Source organism: Colossoma macropomum, unplaced genomic scaffold, assembly GCF_904425465.1.
Source record: "Colossoma macropomum unplaced genomic scaffold, Colossoma_macropomum, whole genome shotgun sequence".
Taxonomy (NCBI): domain Eukaryota; kingdom Metazoa; phylum Chordata; class Actinopteri; order Characiformes; family Serrasalmidae; genus Colossoma; species Colossoma macropomum.
The window spans coordinates 19,326,695-19,348,556 of NW_023494805.1; the positions used below are offsets into that span (position 1 = coordinate 19,326,695).

The following is a 21,862-nucleotide window of genomic DNA, read 5'->3' on the forward strand; positions in this document are numbered from 1 at the left end:
TACAATAAAACGTCACCATTTCACATCAAACCACTCTGAATGACTAATTATATATATTTAGTTATGTTAAACTGGTGGAATTCCCCTTTAAGGGAAGGTCAAACACGTAGAGGGACTGCTGTTCAAATCTGGCCTCCTGTTCAGGTGAAAAAACGAACACCTGAACCTCTACATCAGGAAAAGCCTTCAAAATGGATACTATTTTATCCAGTTGACAGCCCTTCCAGTTCTGTAGCATTACTGCACATCTCAAAAGCTTATTTTACTTGTAATTAAATTATTGGCTCTAAATGAATTACTTATTTAATGCAAAAGGAGTTTATGTGGTATTACAGTGTTTTACATTCATGAATACAAAGATGGATTTTTTTTATGTATGAATACTTTTTATGGAATAATCACCCCTTGTGAATACTTGATGTCCATATTATATGAATAAATTATATACATACATATGCATATCGATTTCAGAGAACATATGAATGTGCAGTGCTTGGAAGCAAACCATTGTGCCAATACAATTAACCACACCAATGGATGTAACATTTGCACTCATGCCACAATTTGGCTGAAACGTTCACAAATGGTAGGACCTGGAAACAAAGTTTTTATTTAAAGCAGAGATGTGTATGTTGCTTTTATAAAGAGAAGCATTTCTTTCTTCATTGTGCAAATGCTAAAAGTTGTATACACTCTGCTGTCTTCTTGTCCTGCACAAACAAAGTTGTTTAGGCGGCAAAAAGGGCTGGTGGTGGTCTAACTTCAGCTTTTTTGTTACTTAACTAAGAGCTTATAACTGTATCTATATCACTGGATGCTCAAACACTGATATTCACTTTATATGTGTGTCACTGAAAACCCAAAAAAAGAGCATAATGATCGTTGTGTCATCCCCGTTTTAGAGGTTCAGGTTCTCATTCAAGAACTAGACAACACTTTCCTGGTTCGTTATCTTAATCTTTATTCATTTTACTAATGAACAGATAACGTTACAAAACTTCACAATACTCTGTCATAACCCACTGGCCACCTTGCCGTTACACTGCTGTGAGATAAAGGAATGTGGCGAGACTGTCACTTTTTTATCCTAGATTAATATACAGTGGGCAGCACTGAGTGGACTGGCCACTGCAACACCGATCATGCAGTAAGTACTGATAGAACACTGAGGTTTTTTTTCTGTTGACGTACAATAGTGCACAAGGAAAGAGGAAAGGCAGAAGGTGGTCTAAATACAACAAACCTCACTCTCATATGTACATAACCATGAACGGATAGTAATGAATACACATAAAGTACACCACTGATAATCAAAAGTTTAAATCATGCCCTTGCTAAAAAGTCAGGTTTTTAAAACAATATATCAAATAAATTAATGTCAAGTGTTGAAAGTCTTGTTCAGTTTTCTCTGTGACGTAAGTGAAATGCTCAGTGACAAAGTTCTCTCCAGAGTATAAACCCACTGAAGAAAGGAAAAAGCAGACAGACTCAGCTACCAGTGAATTCACAAACATTCACTGTATGTGCTCTAGTGTGGCTGTGGTGCGTTTGGACTAGGCTGCTTTTTCAATACATAACATGTTCTCAACAAACTCCCTTGTTTAAATAAAAGTAAAATGCAATAAAATTCCACTGGGCAGTGCTTTAAGTTAATGTGTGAACTGACACATGAACATAACTTATGGGTGCAAGAATGAAGAACTATTCACATTTGTAAACATCAAATTTACAGAAGTAAGCAATGCTTGAATGGTACTTTTAAATTAATCAAAAGGCATTCTGCTATTTCTTTAACTAAGAAACAGCCAGGAGGAATGCTGATAAGAGCATTTCATAAATTGCTCTGAAAAAAATCCAATGCCATTTTAAACCTAAGACATTCTTTAAAAAATGAAAAAGATCAGGAACACAAAAAGCCTTACGGGAATCAAATGCACGACAATCAACTCAAATGCACATAAAGTCCAATATTGTTCTCTCGCAGGGCCAGACTCGTAATGAGAACATCTGGATACATCCATGTGAAATTCTGACCTAAATGCGGGTGGGAACATAGACTTATTAGTGTGGGTACAAACTGAGAGTGAAATTTTTAAACCAATTCAACACCTCATGAAGTTGAAGGAGGCAACAGTGTGCTTGTCAGCATTGTCCAACAAGCCTGCGGTTAACCCATGGATGTGACGTACGTTATTGTTAATTATTATTATGGGTAGTGTTTCTCCAGAATGTCCTGTTTTCTGTTTAGATCTTCAGACATCTTATAGACTTATTTCTAATTCTTCTGTCTCCATCCATCTTGTTGGATGCTATACTGTTCTTCTTTTACCTTCAACTGTTCCAACCATAATTGTCTGAACCAATCAATTGGTGTTTCTCAGAATATTTTGGTTCAAAATATGACAGCTTCAGTTTAGCAAGGCAGAAAATGTTCCTGTTAATAACAGAGTTTCGCTAGCTTACTTGTTTTGAGGTATTGACTGTACTCTGGATGTGAAAAGAGCACCAACTAATGGAATTTGGGGGTGGGTTTTAGAGGGGGCATACCATTGTTAGTGCCTTTTAAACCAAAAGTTTAATCTGTTTCACTAGATGTGTATTCTCGTTACATCTGGCCCAGTGAGATTAGTATCTTCCATTAGTTCATTGTCAGTTTTTAAAATGTAATCTCTCCTCAAAGACATCACTATCTGAAAGCTTAAAAAAATCCAAGTAATTATTTAAATACGTCTGGTATTTAAATACACATGTATGTCTTGAGAGCTATACAACAACAAAAACCACTCAGAATGACCTCAGCACCATTCACTGGTGTGAATCAGGCAGTGGACACAGACCAATATTGTCCTGCTGGATAAAATGACCAAGATGAAAACTTCCTGCCATCATCACACGACAGAGGTACATTTGGCACGGTGTGTTTTCTACACAGACAATGGCTGCATTGCATATATTAACCAACCAGGAGGGGAAAAAGTGCATACAATTTACACAGATGCCTGTATATTAGCCAGCATTCAGAAGAGGCACATAAAATGCACTGACCCAAAAGAATACTGGTAGGTACATCCACCCCAGTCAACAGGTTATTGCGCAATGGAAACGCAGTTTCACTGAAGGATTTCTCTGGCTCAGCTCAGGTAATTAACTTTAAATATGACCGAAAAAGATAACCGCAAAGCTCTGGACGGCTATGTGTTTCAGAATCTGAAGCCGTTTGAGTTACTTCTGACTGATACTGAAATGACTATATAGTTTAATGCTCATTTTAAAAGTCAGTAAAACAATAAAACTGTACAATGCAATGATTGTTTTTCCTCGCATATCCTGTCACTACACTTACCAATGATTCAAAAAAACACAAACACTGTACTGTAAATGACTGTAAATGTAATTCATAAATTAGTCAATAAAACGACCTTCTTCTCCAGGGCAATATCTGGAACTGAGGACCAAGCAACACTATCTCCTTAAGATCACCCTCCTAACCCACCGTATGTAGCATGATTGTCTTCTACATGGATAACAGCTGCTGAAGTGTGTTTGTTTCAACATAAGCTTGAGTGTATGGGAGTGTACTTATGTTGCATATACAGTATATGTCAGGAACATGTAGGCTGCCGACACTGACTGAGTCTCCGCAAAGCGAGATTTCAACAGCCAGAGACACTAAAGGCAGCGCTGCCGGAGATATTATTCTACAGGTTAAGGAAGACGCCTCAGTGGAGCTGTGGGGTTAGTAAGGAGGGTGTATGCGTGTCTGTAAGAGAGAACGGGGCAGAGGTTTGAGCCCAGCCTTAAAAGAGGCCTCACTCACGGCTCCCGAAGAGCTGAAGGAGGAAGAAGAAGATGTAGACGATATCCATGTAGAGGCAGAGCGCTCCAAACACGTGCTCCTCAGGGCTCAAGGAGTAACGGCGGTTTCCCATCAACAGCTGCACGTCAAACGCCAAGAACTAGATGACAAACAGAAAGCACATTCTTTGATTTCTTCTAGGCCACACAGACATAATGTCATTCATGACATATGGTACAATATGTCATATCTGATCTGTGCTGTGCAGGGAGAGCAAGTGTACTGACCAAAGTGAAAACTAGGGCACACAATCCAGCATAAGCAGTCTGCAACCAGGGTATCTGTGATTGAGAAATAATGAACTACATGAGACAATAACTACTTTAAACATTGATGAATTACAAATCATTCACGCACAATATACATTTCTGTTCAAATGTTTGGAATCAGTGTTTTCAATACAAGAAAACTAATTTTGTTGCTGAAAAAAATTACAGTATATGGTTTATCATTTTTCAACTTCTATTTAAGATCCCAAAATCCCAAACTACTGAATAAACAAGATTCCAAACTACTAAATAAACAAATCTAAAAAAACACTTTTCTGTGTCTAGTTTATAACATTTAAACCTATATTATACAGATTATTGTATATAAAATAACAACATTTATTAATAAAACAGGTGATTTCAAACTGCAACTAACAACATTTTGATAATTGGCTAATTTTTAGACTACTATTGAAATAACTAATCTAACTAACTATTATGCTTTCTCCGGTTTCTCTCCCGCCTGTGCCACAAGAAGTTTCTTCTTTTATGGTGTAACAAAGCACTTTCCGCATACTTCAATCTGTCAGAATGGCTATGTCCATTATACAAACATTATAAAGCATTAGAGAATGCTTCTGTGAGTAAACAACATGTCAACAATAAAAATTCGAATCAATATTTTTTCATAATAAATGTTGTAACTATGTAGTTTAATCATTTGAGCCCTATTATATACTAAGCATATTTATTATGTGTGTTATGTATGTGGAATTTTGAACTTACATATCCAAACGGCACAGTGAAGATGAGCAGTAGCCCGGTGATCATCAGCACCATCATGAGTGAAAAAAGCAGACCGTGACGAGAAGTGAAATCAACCTAAACCACAACCGGAGGTGTTAGGCCACACAAACAAAACGCGCATTCTCTCACAACCTGAAGATAAAACTGAACGAGCTCACCTTGGATTGAAAGCAGAAAAGGGTGACAGCGAGGCACACTAAAGCGGTTATACCCACACACAGCATCACTACTTTGGTATTATGGTAGCTAAGACAAAGTGTAGAAAGAACCACTTATTACAAGAGATAATGCATAGACAGATAATGAAATAAAAAGTGGAAAAGACATTTGTCTTACCTTGCAAGCATGCCTGCCATGTAAGACATTGCCAAAGTCTAAAAAAAGAGTAAATAAAGAGCTGTGAACTGCCTGTTACCTACTACAAAGTAATACACAGTGAACGACCTGTAAATAAAGTACCATTTACTGACAACCACTATCTTCGGTCCTATGGACTTAGTTACTTACAAAGATGCCAAGGAGGATCATGTTGGTTGGGTATCTTCGCCTGTGGAGTAAAAGCAGAAAACAATCTGTAAAGCCTCAAAAATAGCCACAGAAACAATTTGCAAAGGGTTTGTAATCATAATTTTGGTCATAATGTTATTTTATTACCGTGCACTTGTACTGCATACCAGCACCAGGTATGTTCCCATGAAGGTCATACTAGAGAAGACACAGCTTTGTCACTTTTGAGACAATGAAGATACACCTTAAAGATCCTGCACAAATGGCTGCGGAGGCCTGTTCCAACCTCATTAATACCCGATAGAGTCCACCACCCCATTCACCTTTTTGCAGTTACAGAAGTATTTAATGTCAGACGTTTTAATACAGTTTGTTACATGTAAGTGAATAAGAATCTTTGTCTTTGCAAACTAAGGCAGGAAAATGTGATGCAGTCTAACAGACAATTATTTTGACAGTTATCTCCTCTACTTATGTAGACAGAGCAATTCTCTTAATGAGAAAGCAAGACTGAATGATGAAACTATCATAAAAAAAGTGGTAGACAGAGGTAACAATGTCTGTGCAGGATCTTCAAAACACTACGGAGTAGAAGCAGCACAGGAGAAAACACTTACTATGAGGCAAGGTAGAGGATACGATTGTATTGAATGAACTGTCGCACCGGCTCACTGCAAAAACAGAAGACAGACCACAGAAGATGTGTTAAGTCTTAGAAAAATTGGTGAGACTTAAGAATACTTATACATGGGAATAATCATAAAAATGTGTCTCACCAGAAAGTGAAGAGTGCTACAACACCAAAAGTCACCATAAGCTGAACCATAAGGATGCAGAACACCTGCAAGAGAAAGGAACTGGCGCTTGGAAACAATACGCAGAAAAACAGGTGGTCTTCAGAAAAACAGGTGGTCGCAAGCCCTACATTCTAGAGGGCACTAGTTCAGCCCAAGATCAAATCAACTACAGCGTATCTCCTCTCTATATCTCTATTACCTCTATACATGAAGTATACACATCAAAAGTCACTCACTGTCTCTTTGTGCCCCTGCCAGCATCTTAAAACAGACAATGCACTGAGTAAAACCAGAAGATGGGCCTCAAAGAAAATACAGAACATCTGAGCAGAAACAAGTACAAACAGAATCGTACCTTTCTGATAAACATGCGACGGACATTCTTGTCCTCCCAGCTGCTTCCGCTGAGGCCGTCGAAGCTGCCGCTAGAGCTGGGATCAGAGAAGGGTGAGGACATGTCTGAAGCGTACGGGTTTGTGTACCCTGGACCTGAAATGGATGACAAAGCCGTAGAGATTCTCACTTTAATTCACCATCAGTCAAGTCTGAGACATCGGTACTCAAAGCTGCACTAAATTTTGAAAGAGTATTCAAGGAGAAGTCAGTCAAAACGTGGTGAAAAATGTATCTTCAGCGAACGTAAGTGAATTATCAAATATTGTCATCATATCTTCACCAGTATAATGTTGATTTTGCACTTGAGACCTAAACATCAAGCCAAACCCTTTTGAGCCTCTGCATATGACATTAATTCGTGGAGATGCATGATATGATCGAAAAACTCTGGGGAAATCCGGTCCTGATGCCTCTGACTTTTAAATTATTATTTCAAGCCTTACGAGGTGACTTGCAGCAGCACACGAACATCATATTTTCTTTCATTTTAACAAAACTCTTACATAGTGCAGCTTTAAAGGAATACTTTTTAAACCTACTCTCTTCCTGTCACATCTGCAGAGTACAGTTGATTACCACAAGCAATAATTTTGACGTTTCTCTGCATTTTAAAAGTACAGAAAACACATTGAAGATACATGTAACTCACTCACACTACTGTTCAAAAGTTTGGAATCAATTTTCAATCCTATAAAACCAATCTGGTTGCAGATAAAAGTAGAAAATGATTCTAATATGCTAGTGCTGTGCAACTTAACAGGTTTTAAATAGTGGAACAACAGAAAGCTGTCAAATAAAATTATGTGTCTAGATGTGTCCCAAATGAAAAACTGAAAAAACTGTATAGCATTGAGTCTCTCTGGGTGTTTAGGATGATCCTCCCTTCCCCCATCACTCAGCATGATACCTGCCAGCGCAGCAGTCTGTAAGCTGACGTAACAGAACAGGCCAATGACGCTGCGTTAGCCGAAGTTCGAAAAGATGTGGATTGGGATGAGACAGACACAAGAGAATGTCTTACCAAGGCTGTTCTCACAATGTTTTATCCTAGTTCCCAACACTGTTGCAACACAGTAAAAAAGCAGCTCTGGTTATTTTCACTTTCTCTAAGGCTCCCCGGTGATTGGACAAGAGCCTGCAAATCTCACCCACAACCAACTAAGCAGATGACATATTATCAGAAATTGTTCCATGTGCAAAGAACAACTTAGACACATTTACAGTTTGATTTACAAATACCTTTGACTGAACGCCTTCTATAAAAATACACGTTTACTGACCAAATTCAGCAACTGCCCAAAGCCTTCTTTTGTAAGTGTGTTATGAGTCAACATGTTTTCTATTCATTTCTAAGCACAGTAATAAAAGTGTAGAAATTACCATCCATGGTGATCAACCAAGAACTACAGATTCAGCAGATATGGATTAGGTTGAAATGGCAGATGCACTCCTTTAATTCTGAATCACCAGTGACCAAGTCTAAGCCTGGGCTAAATGGGATTTGTAATGTCCACTGACATTGCAATTTAGTTCAAGACTTTAATCCATGTCAGAGAAACCTCATCTCATCATGTATAAACATGCATAACATTTAGGTCTCATAGCCCGGAAAGAGGACATGTTGCAATGGGGTGGTGTAACTAAAGCAGTGGCTCTCAAACCAGTCCTCAGGGACCCCCAAACAGTCCAGATTTTTGCTTGCAACACACAGGGATCAAGCAAAAATGGGGACCGTCTGAGGGACTCTGAGGACTGGTTTTAGAACTACTGAACTGAAGAACACCTGGATACCACTGTTGTAAAATGAATATTTATTTTTAGTCAGCTACACATGTATCCATAAGAATCAGTGCTGTGTAACGACACTCACTCGGAGTTGGATGCACATAGGCCCAGCTGGGATGCATGGGCATGGTTGGAGGTGGCAGGTTACCAACACCTCTCTCTTTATCTCCTGCTGTGGCCTCCGCGTAGGTCGGAGGGGAAGCCGGCAGGCTCATTGTGCCTCAGTTCACTCTCTAAAGGAGGGAAAAGACCATGATTAAATCCACATTATTCGTCAAACATTTTAACATAGGTACTGGCTGAGTGACTTAATGTGGCTTGTAAAGCTGGGCGATATATTGTTCATACCAGTACCGGCATTACACAACTAAGAGTTTTAGCTTTAGCGGTGTTAACAGATAATGAGCATTATATATATATGATTACATCCTATTCCATGTAACAGCAGTGTAAAGGTACATTATGTAAGGTTTCATTCGGTTTAGTTCAGTCAGGCTTGTAAAACTTCTTTTGGCAGTAACAGCAGTCCTTTTGGCAGTAGCAGTCCTCGGGAAGCATCGATTCATTTACTATTAACATGAACACTTAAATATCATCATCGCTGTGAAACCGTAATGTATTTAGAAAGCATCGTGAATTTCAGCAATACCGTACAACACTACGTTACTAATTAGTCTTAACCGATGACACCGCGTAGGCTGTGATGATAAGCGAGTCACTCAGCCTAAAACACATTTTAAACCGCTGCCTATTCTGCTCCTGCAGTTAAAGGCAGTCTGTTTTTCCTACTTTGTGCTCCATATTCATTCACTGATTAAATGGCTTCATGAGCTGGCTAGCTTTAGTTAACTAGCTAAAAATACTGTGAAAGATTTCTGGACCACTTAAAACTGTAGAGGTAATGAATGTCTCGTTAGCTAATTAGCTAACTAAAATGGGAAAACACCGTCCACGCACCCGGTCTAAAAGGCAATTTTATGAGCTGACCGCTCCGTTACTCCAGCTGCTCGCCCAGGTAAGCAGCTAGCAGGGATTGGCTTAGCTTAGCATAGCCGTTATCGGCTGAACTGATGGCTGCTAACGCAGCGGGCTAACGACACGATTCATAAATGTTCCGGCTCTCACCGTGAATAACGCTTTAGGGGACGCAAGAAGAAACGGAAAATCCTCAGCGAAACGAATTACATATGCGTTTTGTTGTTTCTTTTAACCGGTTTAACTCACCTTTGCCGTAACAGTGAAATCAAGTTGGACAATTTAACAAAACAACGGACACAAAACCTCAGTGACGCACATCCTGTACTGCGGGAAGACACCAGGATTAAGAAAAAAGAAATATTAAATTATTTATTCCAATGAAACAGTCTAAATCGCTCAGAAATAAGAATGGACTGAATAAGATAGCTGACATACATTTAAAAAATCTTATATAAATCTCATTGCCTCCACTGTCGTGATAAGATTGTAAAAGGGTTCTTTCCTTTGTAGAAGGGTCATAATATCTCAAATGACTATTAGCCTAAATACCGGATTAATAATTCATTAACTTGCATACATATAATTGTGTGCATGTAGCTACATACTGGACAATACCACAAACAGCAATTAAGTAAATCTGTGGTTATAAGCAAAAGTACTTTTATTTCAGACAATTCCATTATTGCAGATACAGCATTAAATAAAACTCTTCAAGAGCCCATGTAAGTGACTTCATCTGTAACATTTCCGTCTCTGGCCTGTTGAACTGCCTTAAGATTAATGTTAAAATGCTTAAGAGCACAACTGCTTTGATTTTATTTTATTCAGACAAGAACAGAAAATCCAAAACAAAACAGTATATGACTTGTGGGTAGACTGTGCTTCAACTGCAGCATCATCAGCATGCATGCCTTGACATGTCAAAAAGGGGGGTTGACTGTAGAGATGCAGATTGTTGGAAATTGCCTTGGATGGATAATGCAGTGCCTGTGCTTCATGCATTTTTGTCAATTTTTGATTTCAGATGTTCTTTGTAAGCCAAGATGTCCTTTTTCCACTTGGTGATGGTTTGCTTTTCACAAACCCAGATCTCCTGAGCTACCTGTTAGAAGGAGGCAAAGTGAAAATTAGTCATGTCATTTTCAAAATGCCAAGTGATGAACACATTTCACATCGTACAGTATAATTTTTTTTTTTTAAACCGTACCTGCTGAATGAGCCTGAAGTCGTGGCTAACCAGCATCATCCCGCCCTCAAAGTCGTTGATGGCCTCAGCAAGGGCATCAATCGTTTCAATATCCAAGTGATTGGTGGGCTCGTCCAGGAAGAGCATGTGAGGGTTCTGCCAGGCCAGCCAGGCAAAGCAAACACGGCACTTCTGACCATCTGAGAGGTTCCTGATGGGACTCACCTGAGATCAGAGACAGACGTAAATTAACTAAACTAGTAAAACATTTTTGCCAGGTTCTTACACAGTAGAATACAAGTAGATCAACTGACTAGGATCTCAATATGTAGCTAGCATAATTACATTTGACTCAAACCTGCAAAAGCCTCCATGCCCAAACATAAAACTGACCTGCTGTTTGCCAGTGAGCCCATAGCGTCCAATGATCTTTCTCATCTCCTCTTTTTCTTTTATCTCTGGGTAGCACTTCATCATGTACTCCAAAGGAGACAGATCCAACTCCAGCTGCTCTGTCAGATGCTGCAGGACAAATAAAGAGCAGGTAGAGGCCATTCACTCAAAGCAGCTGTCCAACATCAGTAGTCAAGAGAAATGGTGCTGTTTAAGGGCCTTTTATTTATTTACTTTCGGTCTGGTGTTTAAGTTGGACAATTATAATAATAATAAATAAAAAAACAAAAATACATTGAAACTGAGCCTGAAAAACGAATGGCTTGTCAGTACCTGATGATATCTGCCAATCTTGACATGGGAGTGCTTCCTAATCATACCGTCAGTGGGGAGGAGCTGAAAAAAAACAAAATGTCATGAACAGAGCAGACAGCACAGCACAGTTCAAAACATCTAAAAATAAAATGAATGCCAAGACCACACAAAAGGTTTTTCTATGTGAAAGTGCTTTATAAAAAACCGCATACCTCCCCAGTAAGCAGCTTCAGTAGTGTTGATTTGCCAGCTCCATTGGGCCCCACAAGGGCCACCCTGGTATCCAAGTCAATTCCAAACTCCAGGTTTTTATAAATTACTGGCTGAAAGAAGGGAAAAAAAAAAAGAAACAATGTGAGTACACTTCTTTCCTGAAGAGGGCACCACCACACAAATGTGAGAAAGGTGCTGCATCCATAAAATGCTTTTTGGTATGTTCACTGGAAATTAATGGAACTGACCCAAACATAATGTGTTGGGCACAAAGATATCCATCAGTTATGATTAAAAACCTGAACTTGAAGTGCAGAGCCTTGGCATGTAACCAAGTCAATACATTTCTAGTACATTGAAGGGGAAAAAAATAACTTCTCATGCAGACACAGGGCAAGAGAAACTGGATAAGCATCCCTACCGTTTCATCTGAATATCTGAAGCTGACATTTTGAACCATGATGACAGGAGGGGGGATCTTCCCACAGGGAGGAAAATAAAATGACAGTGTCTGGGGGGGGAAAAGGCAGAAGACAGTTTTTAGACTTGCACTGCAAGAGTACTGATAATTTCTGTAGCTTTTCAATACACAGAGAGTTGGCCAGGTCATAAGTTAAAAGAACCTGCTGTGTTGCTCACCTTGTCATTCACTACACGTTCAGTCAGGCCTGATGCAACCATCTTCTGCAGCGTTTTCTCTTTGCTCTGTGCTTGACGGGCCAGTTTGGCTGAGCCGTGCCCAAACCGTGCTATGTAGTTCTAAATGAGGACAAAGTGCTTAAAAGTTAATGGGCCAAGAGTTCTTTTCTTTAAAAATTAACACTAAAAGCCACACACAAGCTCCATAGCAGTTGAATACTGGGAATAGAAGTTCACCTTCATATGAGCGATCTGGTCCTGCTCCCAGTTAAAGCGTTTCATCTGGTTTTCTTCCAGTTCTTCTCTAGTTTTCACATACTGGTCATAGTTACCCTTCAAAGACACAGACAATGTCACAATTACTATTATTTTTTTACACACTGAAATTTGTTGAATTCATTAGCCTAAACCAAGAACCTGCACAGCTAGAGAGGAAATATACTTACTGTGTAGTATTTCAGCTTGCGCTGGTGCAGATGGATGATGTTAGTACAAACACCATTGAGGAAATCTTGAGAATGAGATATCAAGACCAGAATTCGTTTGAACCTGCAGCAGAAACGAAAGGTTCACAATTTAGAAGTAAAACAGAACATACACAGTACTAACTAAGCTTCCTGAGAATAGTCCTAGAATATTCACTGGGTTGCGTCAGTTGATCAGTTAAACGCTTCGGTCTAGTTTTTGTCAAAGCCCCAGCCATACTGAGAAAAAAACTGCATGATGGCGAAGCTACAATTCGGCCTTTTGTTTACATCATGTCAGTGACAACAACCTCTTCTGAAATCACAGGCCAGCTTCAATGTGTGTCTCTAGACCCAATGTAATGAAAGGATCAGAAACTTACTCTTTCAGCTCTTCCTCCAGCCACACACAGGCATCAAGGTCCAGGTGGTTTGTGGGCTCATCAAGGAGGAGCATGAAGGGTTTGAGGAACAGGGCTCTGGAGATGAGAACATTGATAAATTATGTGATTGTGTCCAACAAACCAGGTGTTAGGTAAAGAGCAGTCGGGCATGGAGCTGCAGAAATCAGATAATACGCTTCTGAAATTTTTTGTCACTACACAGTTGTGACAGCGAGTTTCCGCTTGGCAACTGTGCTATCATTCGGCCTTTTGTTACATCATTTTTCAGCAGCATGGAAGTGAGCGTGACCAATCTAGGTGAGCTACAGCAGAAATGACAAACACTTCAAGAATAATTAAATGGGCATTAAAGGTTTACCTGGCAAGAGCAACACGCATCCTCCAGCCTCCGCTGAAGTCTTTAAGCTTCTTCTGCTGCATGGTGGTGGAAAAGCCCAGACCATGGAGGATACGGGATGCACGCATCTCTGCTTTGTCTGCATCCAGTTCCTCTAACCGTTCATACAGCTCCATTAGCTTCTCACATTCAGCTAAAAGGCAGGTAAGTGAAAGTTGAAACAAGCGTACTTGCCTTTAGAAACAATGATACCAAAGACATGCACTACAACAAGCATTTGTTCCTCAACTGTACTGCCTCCTTATAGGAAAAAGAAAAGAAAAAAAGGGGGAAAAAAAACAAAAACACCACAGAGTGTTCTGATAGTGGTCTATGCCATACCATGCCTAGGAATAAATACAATCACAAAGAGAAGAGCATCTATGACAATGTGGAGAGCCCCTTTAAGACAGCTGAGCTAGAATGGTTTATACTCAATAACATATAGATATACTCGGTAAAACTCACAGTCTTCATGGGCGAGCCTCTCAGCCTCTCTCTCTAGCTGGATTCTCTCCTCATCAACCTCCATGACACACTGCAGTGCTGTCTTCTCACTGGGGGGCATCTCACGCGTCAGGTGGTAAATGTCAATGTGTTCTGGAATGGGCACCTCCCTATGACCAATGGCTGACAGCAACATGGATTTACCTGAACAAACAAAGGGGGTAAATGACACCTGGCCATAAAAACACCAAAAGGCCAAACTGCCAAATGGCAACTTTCACACATCTACAGATAGTAGCGTTTGTGCTTCCCCAAGGCATCTTGAAACTTACCTGTTCCATTGAGTCCAATAAGGCCATAACGGCGGCCTGAGTTGAGTTCCAGACAGGTATCACTGAGCAGCTCCTGCCCATGGAAGGTCAGTGATAAACTGCTGATGTGCACATCTGTGCTGTTGGGGTGAGAGGCGAGCACCCCTGTCACAGCACGTGCCTCTGTTTTCTTCAACTCAAACTCATCCAGCTCCTTAGTCAAACTGGCAACTCCTGTAGATGACAGAACATTATCTTTAAAAAGACTGAGACCTTAATGTTTTAGTGGTCAAGTCAAGCAAGTTATGCTACAGCCTCCAAGTACACAAGCCTTGAAGCACTCTTTACAACACAGGTTTCTGACTCACCGTTGACCTCAGCCGCACCATTCTCCTGGCTCTCGGGTTTCTCTGCCTCGCCATTAACTTCTTCAGCCTTCTTGGGCCGTTGACGGGCCTTGGCTGCTTCTTTCTTCTTCGCCGCTTTCTTCTTTGCTAAATCGGACGGCATGGCAACTGTGGAGCCCAGGAACGGGAAAAAAAGCCCTGAGGACACACCAAGCAACGGGTAAGCAAGAGTGAGAGACTACCCACCACACTGCGGTCATCACGGAGACAGGTACCTAAGGCTACTTAAAGCTTTTTTTTTTTCTAAACCACAAAGAAACTCTGACTTTGTCACTTAAAACTTGAACCGAACAGACACCAACCGCCTACAGGGAGCAGAGACTAGCCGACGCTGCCTTTTTTCTGACTTGTGTCTTGAAATGTGTCAAAGATTTCACATGGGAATATTTACCTCCGGTGGACAATATCTCACTCTTGACGTAGCGACTCGTCGTCTTAGCTACCAATTATCGACGCTGGAAAAAAAAATCGTGCTTAGCTAGCCTGACTCGCCTTTCCTAGTCATTTCAGCGAGCATTCTCCAGGACAACCATATCCACATCTGACAGACGCTTTTATAAAAGGATTTACAACGCTGTAGTTACAGAACCTAGACGGACAGACAGCACTGTGGCTCCTTCCTGGAGTAACGTTAGCTCCAACCACGATGCTAAAGCTAACCGGCCCGTAACGAGGCTAGCTAGCCGGCTAGCTCGAAAAATAAGAATAAAAACGACGACAAAATTACCGCGTCTAATCAAATATGACACTTAAGCACGTGCTGATGATACGGCCGAAGTGAACAGAGGACAAAAGGCCTTGACATCGACCTCATGTCGGAGGTTTCCGACTCCGAACTGCGTGTCGCCGCATTGTGTCCTCGCACTGCCGGCAAAACTCGGCCTCACACCGCCGCCCCGGCGACCAAGACAGTAATTTCTCCACAGAATGTGGCCTGCGAGTCAAAAGCCTTAAGAAAGGGAGAGAAACATTTCCATTTTTCTTAAAATATTGATAAAAGCAGCCTCGTTTTCGTTACCTTTTTCTCTTCTCCTCGCTGCGCTAACGGAACACAGACCGTCTCACGGAACGCACAGCGCGGCAGAGAGCGGCGCGTGCCCTCAATACCGGCTCGTCAGCCAATCAGATTTTTAAGAAAATGACGCTCCGCCTCCGGATTGGTGGAGCCTGACTGGATTGGGCTGTTGCGTCGAGGCGCCAGAATCAGTGCGTCATGTCCTGGTCAGCGTTTCGATTGTGACTAATAGAAGTTTACTGTGAGTTCACGTTTGTTTTTGGTTGAATTCCACAATTTCACACACACACACACACACACACACACACACACACACACACACACACACACATATATATATATATATATATATGAAACAAAAAAGAAATGTATTCAAATCGTGGAAAATATGTTTTCTTTGGGGATTATGTTGCCTCACAGCGCCCTGCATGATTTTTTTTAGAAATTTGTTTTAGAACCAAAATCTGTCGTAAAACAATGTGTCAGATATCAGGCAAGGCATTCATAACCATTTTATGTTTAGAGGTGGACGTCTGGTTCCAATCACCACCATTGTGGACAATTTTGACTCTCTATGTTTATCACATTAAACCAATCTGTTTACAACTTCACCGTTTAATTATGTAGAAACGTTTAAATTTCGGTGGAGTTCCCCTTTAAATGTGAAGCATGTGTGGATATCATTTAGGGCTGCTTCTGAACACGTGGGGCCCCTAACAGACATTCTACTTGGTGGTTCTTTTGAATGCAAGAATAAAACAATAATTAATACGTAATTATACTTAATAAACAAATAGTTTAAGAAAAAGAACGGCACTCCCATCGCTTTTTGACAAATAATATTAAATACATTTTAAAATATGAACGTAACGCCCCCTGGTGGCTCAGGGGTCCTAAGCAACTGCTTACTCTGCTTTTAGCACTATTAAGGAACAAACGAGAGAGAGAGAGAGAGAGAGAGAGAGAGACAGAGAGAGAGAGAGAGAGAAGAGGAACAGCTACACTAGTTTACACACCTACACTCTTAAAAAAGATGGTTCTTCAAAGTTTTTTTTAGCGAAAATGGTTCTATATGGAACTAGGAGCACTCAAGGAACCTTTTGCGATATTACAGGGTTCTCAGCATCATGAAAATGTTCCTAAGATTGATGGAATCCTTCAGAAAGGTTCATTATAGAACCATCTACAGCACGTTTTCAATCAATCTGAAGAACCCTTTTATTATGCAAAAAACCATGTAATCTTGCAAAAGGTTCTGTAAGTGCTTTTTAAGAGTGTGACATTTCTCCATTAAAAAGGCCATTGTTTTAGATAGTTTAAATTTGGTTTAGGCTTGATCTGGCATTGGGAAACCAGCATGTGGGCTCAAATTCTTGAGTGTAGTGTTTCTTAAACCACAGCTAAATGTGAAATGCTAAAATTATCATTCAGTGTTGGGCAAGATATTTTGAAAAAGTAGTGATGGCTGAATATGGAATACACAGAATACCTTTGGAGTACATTTACAATACATCTATGTAAAGCACATGGGATTTTTTAAACTTTATTCATATTGTTCCTCACTGTTACTGGTTGGCAGTTTTCTTCATGTATTTATTCTGTAAATGTTTTTTTTTAATTGTTTTGAAAATTCTCTTTTTTCCCATTACCTGCTTCAGTCCACTGCTGCTCCCATAATCCCCCTAGCAGGAGTCCAGTACAACACTGATGCTAAGGTTATCACTTGCAAACATGTTCACTACTGAGATGGTTATTAGTCTGATCATTCCTCAGAAAAAGCTCAGTAACACTGAGATTAATAACTGATCATCACATTGATTTATCAGTCTACTCAGGCTTTAGCAGAGATCAGTAACACTAAGATTAATAACTGATCATCACATTGGTTTATCAGTCTATGCAGACTTTAGCAGAGCTCAGTAACACAGATTAATGACTGGGTCATTACATTGGTTTATCAGTCTACTCAGGCTTTAGTAGAGCTCAGTAACAGATTAATGACTGATTATCACATTGATTTATCAGTCTACACAGACTTTAGCAGAGATCAGTAACACTAAGATTAATAACTGATCATCACATTGGTTTATCAGTCTATGCAGACTTTAGCAGAGCTCAGTAACACAGATTAATGACTGGGTCATTACATTGGTTTATCAGCCTACTCAGGCTTTAGTAGGAACTTCTACTTCTACTCCTGTAGACAGTGTTTGTAAAGAGGCTGTTAATTGAGATCCTATTTAGAATTAATTCATTCACAGATTCTAAAATAGTTAATAAATATGTTAATAATGGTATTTTTATTGGATTTTTTATTTTGTAAGTATTCTAAAAGTATTCTCCAAAAAATGTAAAAGTAACTGTATTCTGAATACTGCCCTTACAAAATGTAACATGGAATAAATACAGACACAATTTCATTCACAACTGTTAGCATTAGTGATAGCATGATGGCACTTTTTCTATTCTGATCTGATTTCTATTCTTGAAAATCATTTGAGAGTGGTAGTTTTTCTTCTTTACAAACTACTAAGCTTTAAAATGAGTTACTTTTAATCAAAACACTTCACTTAACATGAGCATCTAAAAGTAGGCCACCATCCTCAAACACTCTGCTAGCCCCCAGGAAAATCTACACAGCTAACATCATCACATCACACAGTGAGCTATTTCAGGATTCATTTGTTACAGGACTGGACTGAATTAATTCTTTTTCTCCTTCAATATCCAATCCAGCATTTTTAGCTGAGATCGGCCACATACCAATACCAATCAATACTGACATGCCTTCTCTAGTTAGCACACTGAAGGATAAGGGTACTAGTTGAAACACTTTAAAATGTTTTATGGCACAGAAACCTGTTTTCTGAGAAATGAGAAAAGATAAAGGATGATGTCATCTGCTGGTAACCTGTTGGTAAAATGAGCTGTTAGCAGGATAAGTATAAACTTGACCAACATATCATTACAGTAGCTCCAAAACTTAACTTTACAGAAGAAAAAAAATCTTTTAATGGAAGTTAATTAAACATTTTGTTTCCCAAGTAGCTTTGGACCATGTCTATTGGTCCATTCATCTTGAAAATGTAACACAATGTAAAGGAAACCTGGCATTTTCAAATTCTGTTAAAAAATAAAAAAATGACAAGAGTGGAGATACAAGGTTTTGTCCTGACAGCAAAGACACGCAAATATGTTTTTAAAACTCTCTACATTTTACAGAGAGAAAAACACACCAGTGCATTAATAAGTAGAACATTTGTTTGAAAACGTGATCAAGTAAAACCATTATTTTAATTATTCAGAAAAGTACAAATGTCAGGAAAACAAGTGCAGCAACCACATACTTGAATCTGTTTCCACAAAGTGCATATTGTAAGATTAAAGGTAAATTAAATTACTCCTTGGTTTGCTGATGAGCTGAATGTATTTATTCATTTACAGATACCAAATGTTTGCAACATGAGACCACAGGACACCTTCATTTACCATAAATAAAGAGCAGAAGAATTAGAAAAAAATTAGAGGATTATGCATTTCAGAGTGAGAATGATCATTTCTGGCATTCATGCATAGCATTTTCTTACCAGATTCAGATTCAATGCCAAGCCCCATTATAACTCATTACATTTCTAACTATTCAGGTGTCTTAAACAGCCTTTTAGACCACACTGACAAACATTATGTATGCATGGAGGACTCACTGAATGGGTCAATAGAAGCATCTACCTTCAAGGCCATCATGACTGAATCTATGCATATTTATGTAATGCTGGTCAACTGCTCTGACCTCCCCCTCCTCCCACAAATAAAATACATAACAATGATGCAAAAAAGAGACTGACCCACACTTAAAACTTTGGTAAATGCTTTTTCCCCTCATGTGCGTCTCCAGTGAGCTTTTTAAGGCAACATTTTCGATGGATTCATGCTAAACATGTTTCCTAAAACAGGCCTGTATGTTCTCATGCAACATGCAGTGTCGTGTTTCTAAAACAGACGTATCTGACTATATTTAGTTTCACTGGCAATTAAAGCCACCAACAAAATGGCTTTAACTTTAAAACATTTAAACTCACTGGTCAGGAAGAAACAAGAACAAATGTTTTGGGACATAAGAGCAAAGTATTCATCTTTAAAGCTCCTGTTCTTCTGTCTTTGCTTTCTGCATGAGCTCAACACAAACCAGAACAGAAACATTTTCAGTGAATCTAAACCTGAAGCTTAGTCATTAACAAATACACAGAAAAATATACTGCATTTACTTGATTCAAATGTCTACGTCATTTCCACATGAATAAAATGCATTACGTCGACACTCGTTTTTCTGTTCATTCAGAAAAAGTTAAAAAAATTTTAAATGGCCAGCCACATCATTAATTCTTATTGTTTTATATACATTAATTACTTATTATATACAGCGTAAATTTAAAAATAAACTGTTCTCCAAAGGTATTTTTAGATGTTGTATTTAATATTTGCTATTTTGTGAACAGGAAAAATGATAAATTATATATTGCAATTATCTATTTACGTTCAGTTTTTTATCAATCTGCCTTGAGTTTTGATTTCCACTTTTGGAAATAGAATAAAATCTGTATGGTTATTTTATACCTTCATTCTCAATCTTATACAGCTTTCTAATCTAATTTACAATCTTCTACAGCCATACATTTAATTTACATTGGATTTACTAAAAGTTAAATATTGATTGAATTTGGAGTGTCCGTTCAGATAGCCTGTTTTTTCTAACCTTTACTATAGCTGATACTTATCAGCAGATCATATAGCAGGAAATTAATCAAATTAGACAGGTGTCCTTGAAACATTTTCCATTCAAAAGATGAAAGCATCAAGTGAAAATAAAATTCTAATTTAAAACACAATAAAAAGTGAAATAAGGTCAGATAAACCTCATGCTGTACGACAGTTTTTGCCTGCCACAGATAACCAACATGGCAGGCCACGACAGGATGGGGAAAAGAACCAAGTGAAATATGAGCGAAAAACCACACTGTTTTCTGTTTGTCATAGTCATCCCTGCATGCTTCAAATCCTGACAACTGTTTTCAAGTTGTTGAATGCAATTTTGCTATCATGGATGTTTTAGCACTGTTCTGTGCAGTTTCATTACCATGGTTTTTCTCCGGTTTTGTGCTTTAGTTCCGGGGATGCCAATGACTCAATGCTCCCCACCAATCTAACTTAAGTGGCACCTATGTGTACACCTATGTTCATCATTCTTATTTACAGCTTCCTAGTGTCCTACTTATTATTTGAAACCTGTAAATTTGTACAGCGCTACCATATTAGAATCATTTAATCCATTTATCTGCAGCCAGGTTTTGTATTATTGAAACTATGATTCCAAACTTTTGAACACCAGTGTTGTTTGTTCATGTAGAAATGATGTACACATTTGAATCGAGTAAATTCGAGTAAAGCAGCACTAAAATGTGAGCACGGATACGTTCCGTATTTGATTAAAAAAAGTCTGCTTTATTCCAGCCTGGTGGAGTTATGGTAGTCATTTAGTTAAGAAGACAGATGAAAGTTTACACAGTGCTTCAGTTCACAGACACAGGACAGATAAGAAGTAGAGACAAGGGATGCCCACCTAAAAAGCAACATACAATACCTGTTAATACATATTCACATTGATATCAGTAGCAAAAACAGTCCGCTGACGAAACAAACGCCCCCTCGCCCAGTCTTTTTCACACTGTCCAAAGGTTCAAAATATGCTGGAAATCATTCGTACCCACGGTATAAACCTTTCACTCAAAAAGGACACTGTTTTTGTGCAGCCGTTAAAATGTTTGGTCACACATAGATGTTAAAAGAGTAGCATCTGTTTTACTCCCTCTCTCTCTGAACTGTGGCATAAGAAATTTTCAGATGACCTCATATTCAAAGAGTCTTGTTTCCGGTAGCATTTATAAACTCAAAACTGAATTGTAACAATCTATACAAACTGTACAATAAATAACAAGATAGCATTTCGGCATTTGCTCAACAGGTTTTCATAATGTTCAAGGATACTGAGAAAGGTGTCCAGTATGCTGGAGATACATCAGTAAATTGAAATTCTCCTTAACTGGCAATCAAAAGGGCTGGTAATTCTTTTCCAAAGTGGAAATGATTTTAAGTTGTGCGCATGGCCAAGGCCTGTTCGAGCTCTTGTCTTCGTTGTTGAATCTGCATTATAAAAAATAAAACACAATAAAAGTGTATTAATATGAAAAAGTCTGCTGCCTTAGGTATACAAATATTAAGGGTGTATTAAGGGTGGCCGTACACACTTATCACTTCTAAGACTCAGAAAAGTGAATGCTTGATATTAAATTTGCTTAAAAA

The 21,862-nt window shown here is 39.0% G+C and overlaps 3 protein-coding genes across 6 annotated transcripts in view; all 3 read right to left on the minus strand.

Annotated features, from left to right (window-relative positions):
- Positions 1 to 936: 936 nt before the first annotated feature.
- On the minus strand, positions 937 to 9,689 carry faim2a (Fas apoptotic inhibitory molecule 2a). Of its 2 annotated transcripts, XM_036596737.1 has the most exons (13): positions 9,582 to 9,601; positions 8,443 to 8,590; positions 6,532 to 6,665; positions 6,413 to 6,437; positions 6,156 to 6,220; positions 5,997 to 6,050; positions 5,527 to 5,577; positions 5,380 to 5,419; positions 5,209 to 5,246; positions 5,031 to 5,118; positions 4,852 to 4,947; positions 4,084 to 4,137; positions 937 to 3,956 (listed from the first exon to the last, which is right to left on the minus strand). In XM_036596737.1, exons 2-13 carry the CDS (start codon positions 8,458 to 8,460, stop codon positions 3,810 to 3,812), a joined length of 810 nt encoding a protein of 269 aa, XP_036452630.1. In that variant the 5' UTR covers positions 8,461 to 8,590; positions 9,582 to 9,601; the 3' UTR covers positions 937 to 3,809. The 2 variants fall into 2 exon arrangements, with proteins under 2 accessions (XP_036452630.1, XP_036452629.1); XM_036596736.1 differs by lacking the exon at positions 6,413 to 6,437 and having other exon boundaries at positions 9,582 to 9,689.
- Positions 9,690 to 10,038: 349 nt separating this feature from the next.
- Positions 10,039 to 15,585, minus strand: abcf2a (ATP-binding cassette, sub-family F (GCN20), member 2a). The gene is made up of 15 exons (XM_036597577.1): positions 15,509 to 15,585; positions 14,452 to 14,628; positions 14,105 to 14,317; positions 13,794 to 13,976; positions 13,308 to 13,479; positions 12,929 to 13,024; positions 12,528 to 12,630; positions 12,319 to 12,414; positions 12,082 to 12,201; positions 11,864 to 11,953; positions 11,442 to 11,552; positions 11,248 to 11,310; positions 10,915 to 11,043; positions 10,543 to 10,746; positions 10,039 to 10,437 (listed from the first exon to the last, which is right to left on the minus strand). Exons 2-15 carry the CDS (start codon positions 14,591 to 14,593, stop codon positions 10,330 to 10,332), a joined length of 1,830 nt encoding a protein of 609 aa, XP_036453470.1. The 5' UTR covers positions 14,594 to 14,628; positions 15,509 to 15,585; the 3' UTR covers positions 10,039 to 10,329.
- A 3,195-nt stretch (positions 15,586 to 18,780) lies between these two features.
- smarcd3a (SWI/SNF related, matrix associated, actin dependent regulator of chromatin, subfamily d, member 3a) overlaps positions 18,781 to 21,862 on the minus strand; it is a 30,301-nt gene continuing 27,219 nt past the window's right edge. For all 3 annotated transcript variants that reach the window (XM_036596713.1, XM_036596714.1, XM_036596712.1), the window contains one exon: positions 18,781 to 21,703. In XM_036596713.1, coding sequence (XP_036452606.1) covers positions 21,650 to 21,703 — 54 coding nt within the window. In that variant the 3' untranslated portion in view covers positions 18,781 to 21,649. The remainder of the gene's footprint in view (positions 21,704 to 21,862) is intronic.

Excerpts from the sequence above, each read along its gene's own strand:
- faim2a (XM_036596736.1), bottom strand. The coding sequence starts at position 8,572 with ATGAGCCTGCCGGCTTCCCCTCCGACCTACGCGGAGGCCACAGCAGGA. Across the intron at positions 4,948-5,030 it reads TTTTCTGCTTTCAATCCAAG|GTTGATTTCACTTCTCGTCA; the intron begins GTGAGCTCGTTC and ends GTTGTGGTTTAG. Across the intron at positions 4,138-4,851 it reads TCACTGTGCCGTTTGGATAT|ATACCCTGGTTGCAGACTGC; the intron begins GTAAGTTCAAAA and ends TCTCAATCACAG.
- abcf2a (XM_036597577.1), bottom strand. The coding sequence starts at position 14,593 with ATGCCGTCCGATTTAGCAAAGAAGAAAGCGGCGAAGAAGAAAGAAGCA. Across the intron at positions 13,025-13,307 it reads ATGCGTGTTGCTCTTGCCAG|AGCCCTGTTCCTCAAACCCT; the intron begins GTAAACCTTTAA and ends TCTCATCTCCAG. Across the intron at positions 12,415-12,527 it reads GCAAGCTGAAATACTACACA|GGTAACTATGACCAGTATGT; the intron begins GTAAGTATATTT and ends GTGTCTTTGAAG.